General features: G+C 41.4%; 1 protein-coding gene across 1 annotated transcript in view; it reads left to right on the top strand.

The window, feature by feature from the left end:
- The window catches only part of LOC102929645 (collagen alpha-4(VI) chain), a 104,544-nt gene that overhangs the window by 71,147 nt on the left and 20,775 nt on the right, over positions 1-12,622 (top strand). Inside the window, 6 exon segments of the mRNA XM_007071233.3 lie at positions 774-809; positions 924-986; positions 1,369-1,431; positions 2,791-2,798; positions 5,432-5,459; positions 6,717-6,753. Of these exon segments, the coding sequence (XP_007071295.3) occupies positions 774-809; positions 924-986; positions 1,369-1,431; positions 2,791-2,798; positions 5,432-5,459; positions 6,717-6,753 (235 nt within the window).

The following is a 12,622-nucleotide window of genomic DNA, read 5'->3' as shown; positions in this document are numbered from 1 at the left end:
ATGCAATGTCTTAGGAAAACAAACCTACCATGCAAATGGAAATAAATCATTTGTGGTAGAATCATGTTTGAAGGATCTCTTGGGCAACCCCCCATTTTGATGGTTGTGTGAGAACAATCACTGTGTCCCGATTCATAAGAGAGAGCTTCCTATGCATGGTAGACACATGCATGGGACAATCTTACAAAGACACAGAGTGAATTCTGCTAGTTTCTTGGTCAGGAAAGGATGTACTTTAGCTCTGACTGGTACTCATGGAAGCTATTACATTTCTTACCTGCAGACAAAAAGCACACAAAAGATTGTGAAATAATTTCCTTTCTTTGAAGTAAACATAAACACGACAACAACACAACCCTACTTCTGATCTAACCCTTGAATCTGAATGCCCCATTGATTGATATAAGGGAGGGGCCAACACATTGGTACCATTAGGAAACAGCTCCTGGAAAGTGAGATTTGAACCATATACAATGGTCATATGATCACTAAAATAGAATTCCACTTAATTTCACTGAAAATGAAACAAAAAAATTAATAAAATAGTAATTAGAAGAGAAATAAAAACCATTGGAAATATTTAAATTGCTGTAGCTTTAAAATGGGCAGAATGGAATGGTGCCATTTGAGGCTGAAAAATGGCTGCTGTAAATTAAATTGACTGTACCTAAGAAATCTTTAATTTTTTTCTGATTAAAAAATATCTTCAAATAAGGAGCAGTGAAAAGGTTAATAAAGTTTTAAGGTCTGTTTCTTTTTTTCCCCGATACCAGGGAGAATCTGGATTCCCAGGATACCCCGGTCCACAGGTATATAAAATGGATATTTTCTGATTTTGGTATATGTTGCTGTGGACTGTGTGTGTCTATATTTTTGTGTGTGTGTTCTTCACTACAGAGATTCTGGTTTTGACTCACTCGTAGGGAGAAGATGGTGATCCAGGCAGTCAAGGAGATAGAGGGTCCAAAGGAATTAGAGGGAAAAGGGTAAGTATAATAAACACTCTTACTCTTTCTGATAAGTATATGTTAAGGGGGCCTTGAAGAAAGTTTCTAGAGTTTAGTGGCCCCTAGTCATAAAGGGATTGAAAATCAGTCTTATTACTTTATTGCTTCAAGGTCTAAGAGGTATGATGATCTCAATCATTAATGTTCTTCACTGATTTCTATTACTTATGAGGGCTGTTCTATATTGTATATTACATCATCTTTATTTAAATTGCAGTAAGCCAGCTCCTCAACTGGATTTCAGTGAAGCTATGAAGATTTTTGTCGGCGATGGATCTGTCCCCCATGTCTGTCCTTATAAACATTGAATCAACAAATTGAAAATTTGACTTGATAACTATTCTTGAGTTTCTATTTTTAGGGAAATGCTGGATTTCCAGGTTCAGAGGGAAATCCAGGGGACCAAGGGCCTCCAGGACCACAGGTGCCACATTTAAAAACTGAATATTAACCTTGGGATTTGGAATTAATGATGCATTTGACAATGCTGCTCACAATAAAATGTAGTTCACTAGTCAAGCGTGAATAGACAGATGTATCCTGCCCTCAGCTATGCCCAAGAAAACCTGCTGGAGTCCATGGAATGGCATGGGATTAACTGAGGGCAGAATTGTACCTTCCCCAATCTTTTCACTCCCAGGGAAGATAAAAATTGATTGAAAAAATTTCAAAATTGGATTTTTATTTAACTTAAACACATTTTTATTTTTAAAAACAAACGTGTTTAAATGTGAAATTATGACAACTTGTGTTAAGGCCAAAATTTACTATAGTCTACTGAAATTGTTTAAATACATACAATGCTGCATCAATGAGGCCACCTCAAATATTAGAGTGCTGCTTTTTTTAATTATGTACACAATTGGGGGGAATATCGTTTATTTCAATGGGAGTTAGGCACTTAATTGAGCTCTTTACTGTCTGTAATATTTTATGAATATTATAATCTTTTTAGGTGTCTTGTGGGATTTTTAAAAGTGCCTATCTGCATCTTTAAGCACCTAAATACCTTTGAAAATCTGGTCTGTGATAACCCAAACAATCTGTGAATTCACTGACTAAATTAATACCACCTTTGTGTAATAACTCTGTTAGTTTACATGTTTTGATAAATCTACTTCTATTTCTTATGTTCCCAACACATAAGATCATTTTAGTTAACAAATAAAAATAGTGCTTTTTTGGTATATTTTAAATTGAATTCCTATTTCCATCTAAATACAGTTTGACACAAATCCCAAGTGAAAAAATGAACCATGTATTAGCCAATAAACATGTTTCAGTGGTTATACCAACTGCTGAGAAGAATAGCTAGCTCTTACATAGCACTTTTCATCGATAGATTTCAAAACACTTTATTAGGAGATAAGCATCATTATCTCCATTTTACAAATGGGGGGTGTGATGGGTTTGGTCACAGAGACCACCTTGGGACTGTTACCTGATGTGCTGAAACTACCTATGAGCCCATTTTCCCTGTCAGCTTGGAACTCCAGAACCCTGTCTTGTTGAGCCAGGCACACTAGTCTGCTGCAACACAGACCCAGGTCTGGTCCACACCCCCAAAGCTGCAGACTTTAACCAAAAACTGCTCAGCAAGTCACCCATCTCCAGCACCCAGACACCCAGTTCCCAATGGGATCCAAACCCCAAATAAATCCGTTTTACTCTGTACAAAGTTTATACAGGGTAAACTCATAAATTGTCCACCCTCTATACCACTATCCCTCTATGGGGGGGGAGGGATAGCTCAGTGGTTTGCGCATTGGCCTGCTAAATCCAGGGTTGTGAGTTCAACCCTTGAGGGGGCCATTTAGGGATCTGGGGCAAAAATTGGGCATTTGGTCCTGCTTTGAGCAGGGAGTTGGACTAGATGACCTCCTGAGGTCCCTTCTTAACCTTGATATTCTATGAAATCACTGATAAAGAGATATGCACAGCTGTTTGCTCCCCCCCGGTATTAATCACTTACTCTGGGTTAATTAATAAACAAAAGTGATTTTATTACGTATAAAAAGTAGGATTTAAGTGGTTTCAAGTAATAACAGACAGAACAAAGTAAGTTACCAAGCAAAATAAAAGAAAACGCGCAAGTCTAAGCCTAATACATTTAAGAAACTGAATACACGTAAATCTCACCCTCAGAGATGTTCCAATAAGCTTCTTTCACAGAATAGACTCCTTCTTAGTCTGGCCCCAATCCTTTCCCCTGGTACAGTTCTTGTTAGTTGCAGCTCAGGTGGTAACTAGGGGATTTCTCATAACTGGCAGCCCCCTTTGTTCTGTTCCACCCCCTTTTATAGCTTTGGCACAAGGCAGGAATCTTTTGTCTCTCTGGGTCCCCACCCCTCCTTCTAAATGGAAAAGCACCAGGTTTAAGATGGATTCCAGTACCAGGTGACATGGTCACTTGTCCTGTGAGGCCCCAAGCCTCCGTTCTTTCTGGCCTGACTTACAGGGACACAGGAAGGCTTACAAGTAAACAGAGCCATTTACAACCAATTGTTCTAGTTAATGGGAGCCATCAAGATCCTAAGCCACCATTAATGGCCCACACTTTGTATAATTACAATAGGACCTCAGAGTAATACTTCATATTTCTAGTTTTAGGTACAAGAACGATAGTCATACAAATAGAATGAACACACTCAGTAGATTGTAAGCTTTTTAATGATACCTTACAAGAGACCTTTTGCATAAAGCATATTCAGGTTACATCCTGTTCACACTCATAAGCATATTTCCATAAAACATATGGAGTGCAAGTCACAGGCAGGACTGAGACATAGAGGTCACCCAGCAGGACCAGTTGCTGAGCTAAGAATAGAACACAGGTTTCTTGAGTCCTAGTCTAGTGCTCTCGTCACTACCCCACACTGCCTCCCTAAAGAAAGAATGAAGTTACTTTAGGAGCTAAGAGTTATATCATTCACCATTTAAAAAAATAATGAGAAATGCAAAAATAAAAAATCCGAATAAATGTATGTATCGGTATAATTGCTTAAAAATGTGTGTAGTGATTGTGTATCCTCCTGGTTAGCAAAGAGAAATACCAAATTTAGTGTAAAGGCTATCCTGAGTTGCAAAGCAACATGTAATGGTTACCAACCAAGTAAATGAACCTTTCTTTAAATACAGTTGCAAACCCAGATTAAAATCAATTATTTAAATTAAGGTTTCCTCCTTGATGATTTTAGATAATGATTAAAATTGGTGACTTAAATCACTTTTATTTCAATCAATACTCCCTGTTTTGTCCTTAAGGGAGTCTTCTGCCTCACACTGGAGCAGGATCCTTGTGGGGAGCCAGGACAGGGGGATCCCTCTATGAAGGAAGGGAGCTGCCTGTAACTTTTTCCAAATATTATATGTTCCATCCACTAGTTTTATTGTTCCTGTGGTGTTTGCTATATGATTACTTACGGGTAAATTTAGGCATGGGTTAGTTTGCATGTAGACAGGAAAGTGGGCAAACATTGCTGGTAGCTACATATTCACTGATACTTAGAGACAATACAGGTGTTGATCCCTTTAAAGATTACCTCTGACATGCTGGGTTCCACATGCCTTGCTTGACACAGAGGCAGGGGAATTCCATTCAGATGCTGAAACAAAGAACTTTAGAGTGGGTAAAAACACGAGCCCCTGAAAATGAGGAGAAAGAGAGGCAGAGATTGCAGGGGTATAGAATGTCCACCCAGTCCCGGAGGTAGAAGTGTTTGGATATATAAGCCTGCCTACACTTTAGGTAAGACAGAAGCATGCAGACTGTTCTATTAAACCCTTTTTCTTATTATGCTGTGTTCCTGCAGATAAGATTAAACAATACTTTGTTCTGAAAAGGCTGTTTGGGTCCCTATTTCACACACAAGTCAGAGTTCCTCAAGGGGAGTCTTGCAGGGCAGCAAAATACAGTTGGGCCTGCTGAACAATCAGGATTGGTACACAAGGTGCTATACCCCAGCACCTTGTCTGAGAAGGGGAGAATCATGGGATTCCACTCTAGAGACGCGAAGGCAAGAGGTCTTGCATACTGAGAGGGGTCGAATGTGCAGATATATCTGAACCGTGATACCCTCTACTAGCAAGAACTTTGGAAACTAATATAATCCTGAGTGATGCCACTTTACAGCAGCAGCAAATGCTGAATTTAGGTAACATGCAGGAAAAATTCGTTGGAGAAAGTACGTCAAAGTGACAGTCTTCATCCCAACTGTGCAACAGTCTACAGACATCCGTGTCGGGAAATATTCTGGGCAATCACATTGGAAAGCCATAAATAGTTGTCAAGAAAACAACACGTGCACTAACACAGAAATGCCTGATTTTTTCCTAGGGCCTTTGTCATCATTAAATATATATTAAATATGTTCCTGCTCTTAGTATGAGGGTGATTTTCTAACCCGCTGTTAAATCTCTTCCAGGGCACCAAAGGGTACCATAGCCATGGCTGTATGTAATCATCTCATTTCTAAAACCTAAGTGCATGCTGCATGTAGTTAAGTTTCATTTTTTCCAGTTAAGAAGCATTGACTGTACAGAGTTTGCTACTAGCCATTGAAGGAAAGCTTCCTTCATGTACTTGTTGCAGTAAAACAATTACAGCCCTGTGTGAAATAAATAACTAAGGACTTAGAAACAATTTTTTAATATGGATTTAAACCAGGCAAAAGTTTTGCAAACAATTAAAACATTAAAACTCTTTTCTCAGTTTTGTGATTTGGACTAGTTTACAGAACCTCAAAAGGGACTTCGGGCTAGACCCTGCCCTCTTATATGGGTGTGCTAGAGTGAGGAAAGAGGGCAAAAGAAGCCTTGACCCAAGCACACACACTTCCAGGGTAAACAGCAAAGTAACTTGGGAGAAGGGAAATGCAAATTTGCCCCTCCCTTTGCATTTCCTTCCCCCAGGTACTGGCTAGGAAATCAACCTCACACATATTATCCCCGAAAGCCCTTTGAAGTTCCTAATACTTTCCAGAGATTGCACTAGTCAGCCTCCTGAAGCAGTTACATACAATTCCACAACAACACATACACAATTACATTTTTAATACAATGGACCCTCAAATTATTAAACTTAAATCAATAATGTTTATCTTAATTCCGTAAGCTTTGTCCAGGTTATTGCAGGTCTGTCACATGCCTGCTAGCTAAGGCACATGTCCAACTCAGGCAAGATCACTCAGCAGTCAATAGCATGAGCTAACTAGGGGGCACCTGTTGCTCCTTTTCCAATGTGCAGAAATATGCCCCTCACAGAATAGTGCTCTCCTCATCTTGTAGAATCCTGCCGAGACTATCAGGTTTTCCCCTGGCACCCTCTCCACTCCTCCAGCAGCACTGGCCAGGCCAACGACTGTCCCATGATCTTATAGATCTTAATGCACAGATACATTATACAAAATGAACAGTTCAAAAAGTATCTACTTCATACATTTGAGAAAGGTTAAGTGTCCAATGAAACGTAGGAAACTTCTACTATAGCGTTAGGGTAAGATCCTGCTTTCAAGTACACCAGTGTACATCCTGAGTAACTGTACAGACTGTAAGGTTGTTACTTTGGATTTATGCAGGATTAAGTGAGCTCGGGACTTGGCAACTGATCCAGTTCCCACGGGAGTCAATGGAAAGAGTCCCATGGATTTTCCAGTGGGAGCTGACTCTGGCTCTTGGCTCTTAACCATCTTTTCATTTTCCCCCCCACAGCCTTGTGGACTTGTTAATTTCACACGAGAAAACTGCTGTAAGTACTGGGTTTATTTCTTTTCCCCTGTTGGAATTTGCATAGCCATAGTTTTTAAATGGAAACATAGTGGGCAACTCAATGGCTCAGGGGATGGATCTGAGGCTTTGAGGTCTTTAGGTGGCTGGTATCAGTCTGACACAAGCTGGTAGTGACTGCAAGTTGTTACCTCTTGTGGCTATTCAGGAATGTATGAGAAACAAGTTTGTACTCCCCGTTTATTTTTTCTGCGTCTAAATCATTCACCACGGGTCACAGTCCTCGTTAATGAGCACCCTTGTTGGCAGACTCAGCACAGGGGCCATGGACTGAAGAGGATGTGGAAAGTGAGTTACCATCTCCTGCATAGAGCTAACCCTTCCAGGTACAGGCTGGGTCACCTTGATGGATAGTTCAGGGAACCTTGCACTGCCTCTGCCTGTGCTGTACCCATCCCGTGGATAAATACAAGGCGTTAGCCTCCAGGGCTACCTTGCACTTGCATGTACGATGCTCATTTTAACAATATAAATGAGAGACACACACACAGTCACTATAGATTCAGCCCATCCGTTTTACATTTGATAACACTGTCAAACTCATCAGGAAAAAAGTAAAGCTATAGAAATGTATCATTTCAACTACGCCTTTGAAAGAGAAAAAATATATACATAGATTCATAGATATTAAGGTCAGAAGGGACCATTATGATCATCTAGTCTGACCTCCTGCACAACGCAGGCCACAGAATCTCACCCACCCACTCCTGCAAAAAACCTCTCACCTATGTCTGAGCTACTGAAATCTTCAAATCATGGTTTAAAGACTTCAAGGTACAGAAATTCCTCCAGCAAGTGACCCATGCCCCATGCTACAGAGAAAGGCGAAAACCCCCCAGGGCCTCTTCCAATCTGCCCTGGAGGAAAATTCCTTCCTGACCCCAAATATGGCGATCAGCTGAACCCTAAGCATGTGGGCAAGATTCACCAGCCAGATACCCAGGAAAGAATTCTCTGTAGTAACTCAGATCCCACTCCATCTAACATCCCATCACAGGCCATTGAGCCTATTTACCATGAATAGTTAAAGATCAATTAATTGCCAAAATCATGTTATCCCATCATACCATCTCCTCCATAAACTTATCAAGTTTAATCTTGAAGCCAGATAGGTCTTTTGCCCCCACTGCTTCCCTGGAAGGCTGTTCCAGAACTTCACTCCTCTGATGGTTAGAAACCTTCGTCTAATTTCAAGTCTAAACTTCCCGATGGCCAGTTTATATCCATTTGTTCTTGTGTACACATTGGTATTGAGCTTAAATAATTCCTCTCCCTCCCTGGTATTTTTCCCTCTGACATATTTATAGAGAGCAATCATATCTCCCCTCAGCCTTCTTTTGGTTAGGCTAAACAAGCCAAGCTCCTTGAGTCTCCTTTCATAAGGCAGGTTTTCCATTCCTCGGATCATCCTAGTGGCCCTTCTCTGTACCTGTTCCAGTTTGAATTCATCCTTCTTAAACATGGGAGACCAGAACTGCACACAGTATTCCAGATGAGGTCTTACCAGTGCCTTGTATAACAGTACTAATACCTCCTTATCCCTACTGGAAATACCTCTCCTGATGCATCCCAAGACTGCATTAGCTTTTTTCACGGTGATATCACATTGGCGGCTCATAGTCATCCTGTGGTCAACCAATACTCCAAGGTCCTTCTCCTCCTCCGTTACTTCTAATTGATGAGTCCCCAGCTTATAACTAAAATTCTTGTTATTAATCCCTAAATGCATGACCTTACACTTCTCATTATTAAATTTCAGCCTATTACTATTACTCCAGTTTACAAGGTCATCCAGATCCTCCTATATGATATCCTGGTCCTTCTCTAAATTGGCAATACCTCCCAGCTTTGTATCATCCACAAACTTTATTAGCACACTCCCAGTTTTTGTGCCAAGGTCAGTAATAAAAGATTAAATAAGATTGGTCCCAAAACCGATCCCTGAGGAACTCCACTGGTAACCTCCCTCCAGCCTGACAGTTCACCTTTCAGTATGACCCGCTGTAGTCTCCCCTTTAACCAATTCCTTATCCACCTTTCAATTTTCATATTGATCCCCATCTTTTCCAATTTAACTAATAATTCCCCATGTGGCATGGTATCAAACGCCTTACTGAAATCTAGGTAAATTAGATCCACTGCGTTTCCTTTGTCTAAAAAATCTGTTACTTTCTCAAAGGAGGAGATCAGGTTGGTTTGGCACAATCTACCTTTTGTAAAACCATGTTGTATTTTGTCCCATTTACCATTGACCTCAATGTTCTTAACTACTTTCTCCTTCAAAATTTTGTCCAAGACCTTCCATACTACAGATGTCAAACTAACAAGCCTGTAGTTACCTAGATCACTTTTTTCCCCTTTCTTAAAAATAGGAACTATGTTAGCAATTCTCCAGTCATATGGTACAACCCCTGAGTTTACAGATTCATTAAAAATTCTTGCTACTGGGCTTGCAATTTCATGTGCCAATTCCTTTAATATTCTTGGATGAAGATTATCTGGGCCCCCCCAATTTAGTCCCATTAAGCTGTTCGAGTTTCGCTTCTGCCTCAGATATGGTAATAGCTACCTCCATATCCTCATTCCCATTTGTCATGGTACCATTATCCCCAAGATCCTCATTAGCCTCATTAAAGACTGAGGCAAAGTATTTGCTTAGATATTGGGCCATGCCTAGATTATCCTTACCCTCCACTCCATCCTCAGTGTTTAGCAGTCCCACTTCTTCTTTCTTTGTTTTCTTCTTATTTATATGGCTATAGAACCTTTTACTATTGGTTTTAATTCCCTTTGCAAGGTCCAACTCTATTTGACTTTTAGCCTTTCTCACTTTATCCCTACATGTTCTGACCTCAATAAGGTAGCTTTCCTTGCTGATCCCTCCCATCTTCCACTCCCTGTATTCTTTCTGCTTTTTCTTAATCACCTCTCCGAGATGCTTGCTCATCCCCCTTGGTCTACAACTCCTGCCTATGAATTTTTTCCCCTTTCTTGGGATGCAGGCTTCCGATAGCTTCTGCAGCTTTGACTTCAAGTAATCCCAGACCCCTCTGCCTTTAGATCCATAAATTCTTCAGTCCAATCCAATTCAATTCCCTAACTAATTTCCTTAATTTTTGAAAGTCAGCCCTTTTGAAATCAAAAACCCTAGTCGCAGATTTATCTTTGTTTATCCTTCCATTCAGTTTGAACTGAATTAGCTCATGATCACTTGAACCAAGGTTGTCCCCTACAACCATTTCTTCTATGAGGTCCTCACTACTCACCAAAACCAAATCTACAATGACATCCCCTCTTGTCGGTTCAGCAACTACTTGATGAAGGAATCCATCAGCTATCGCATCCAGGAAAATCTGAGCCTTATTATTATTAGTATTAGTATTAGTAGTAGTAGCAGTTGTCCTCCAGTCTATATCTGGGAAGTTAAAGTTTCACGCAGTTTCCATTAGTATTTACTTCATTAAAAACATTAAAGAGGGCTCTATCCATATCCAAATTAGATCCCGGCGGTCTATAGCATACCCCATGCACTATCTCAGAGGAGGCTCTAGTAGTTTTCTTTCCCAATGTGATTTACCCAGATGGACTCTGTCTTATCCATTCCATCGCTTCTTATTTCTTTACATTTTACCTCATCGTTGATATACAATGCTACTCCACCACCTTTACCTTTATTTCTGTCTTTCCTAAACAGCACATACCCTTCAATACCTGTAGTCCAGTCATGACTACTATTCCACCATGTTTCTGTTATCTCTATAATATCTGGTTTCACTTCCTGCACCAGTAGCTCTAGTTCCTCCATTTTGTTACCTAGGCTCCTCGCATTGGTGTACAAACATCTTAATTTTTGCTGTTTGGCCTCGCTCACATTCTGTACCCGATTAGGCAGAGACATTCTACAGCCAGTATGACCTACTAGACTGGTATCCACACTGCCCTAACTCCTTATGTCCATTCTCCTACCCACGGCTGTATCCTTTCTTACTTTGATTTCTTCCTCTCAATGCTAAAATCCGGTGTGGAGATCTCCCAACCATCTCCCCCAAATTCTCTTAATCAGTTGTGCCAGCCTCCATCCTAGAAGACTATTTCCTTCCCTACTCAGGTGAAGTCCATCCCGAGAGAACTGTCTTCTGACCATGAATGCCTCCCAGTGGCCATACATCCCAAAGCCCTCCTTATAGCACCACTGCCTGAGCCATCTGTTGATAGTCATAATCTTGTCACACCTTTGTTGCCCTTCTCTAGGAACAGGCAGAATCCCACTGAAGATCACCTGAGCCTAGATTTCCTTAAGTGTCTTCCCCAGCCTGGCATAGTCTCCCTTGATACATTCCAGCGAGAATCTACCGGTATCATTTGTTCCCACATGAAGGACGATCGGTGGATTCTTTCCTGCTCCCTTTAGGATCCTCTTCAACCTCAGGTCCACATCCCGTATCTTAGCACCTGGAAGACAGCACACCCTTCTATTCTCTGGATCAGCTCTGGTTACAGGCCTGTCCATTCTTCTCAGTAAGGAGTCCTCGATCACATAGACCTGCCTTTTCCTGGTGACAGTGCGATTCTCCAGTCTACTCCCTGTTCCCTCTGGCTGCAAATTCTTTGCATTCCTATTCTCCATTGTAATCCTCTTCAACCCATCCTGTATCCTCTTGGGGCTCATATTTGTTGTAGTCACCATTGATTCTTCCCCTTTTCCTATAGGACTAGCTGCTCTTCTCTTCTTCCTTGCCCTTCCACCTTCAGTGACCACCTGCTGAGCCCCTTCTTCATTTTCCAACTCTGCAAACCTGTTCTTGTGCTCTATTTCTCCTTCACTAGCCCGTCTTTTCCTCTGCCTGGTTCTCTTAGTCACATGCTTCCACTGTCCATTTTCTTCACCCAGCAGTCTCCCCTCAGAGTTCTTCAGTCCTGCTTCCATATGCAAGTCTGAGCTTTTCCCTTCAGCTGCCTCATGTCTTTGCTCCATAATCCACTCGAACCCCCTTCTAAACTCAACCAGACTTTCCACCTGCATCTCCAATCCTTGGATCTTTTCTTCCATCAGTTCTACCAGATGGCACTTCATGCAGACGAAACTCTTTCCAGGTACCCCCTCCAGGATCATGTACATACCGCAGCTTCCACATCCAGTCATCTTCATTGTGTCTTCCACTACATGATCTCCCTTAATTGGCTCCCATTAATATTTCCTTCCTCTTTGTCTCTCTCTCATTTGGGCTAACCTGCTCTCCAAAGCACCTTGCCCAAGTAACTCAACTGGGTACTGAGGAACTCTGTGCTGGAGAGGGGAAAGTACCTTCCTATCACCTGCCCCTCAGCCATGGAGCCCCCACCCTTCTCTGCAATAGAACACACGCAACCTCCACACCTCTGGGCTCCGGGCCATGTAGGAGGTAAATACCCTAAGCATGGCCTTCTTAAATTCTACTCAGCAGACCTGCAGTTTGACTGCTGTAGGGTCCTTTGCACCAGTGGATAGGAGAAGAGAAGGTACAATTTCCCCCTTGATGACAGAAGCAGATAATACAGATTCTGGAGCTAATCCAAAGGTTCAAGCAGCTTTGAATCAGGCTCTTTATTCAAAGCAAGAGTATCACACAGAATCATAGAAATATAGGGCTGGAAGAGACCTCAAGAAGTCATCAAGTCCAGCCTGCTGTGCAGCAGCAGGACCAAGTAAACCTAGAGCATCCCTGAGCAGCTTGTCCACTTTGTTTTTAAAAGCTTCCAATGATGGGGGCTCTGTGACCTCACTTGGAAGCCTATTCCAGAGTGTAACTACGCTGATAGGTAGAACGTTTTCCCTAATATCTAACCTAAAT

This window comes from Chelonia mydas, chromosome 2 (assembly GCF_015237465.2).
Source record: "Chelonia mydas isolate rCheMyd1 chromosome 2, rCheMyd1.pri.v2, whole genome shotgun sequence".
NCBI classification, from domain to species: Eukaryota; Metazoa; Chordata; order Testudines; family Cheloniidae; genus Chelonia; species Chelonia mydas.
The sequence above is the reverse complement of the archived record's forward strand: the minus strand, read 5'-3'. Positions and strand labels throughout refer to the sequence as shown.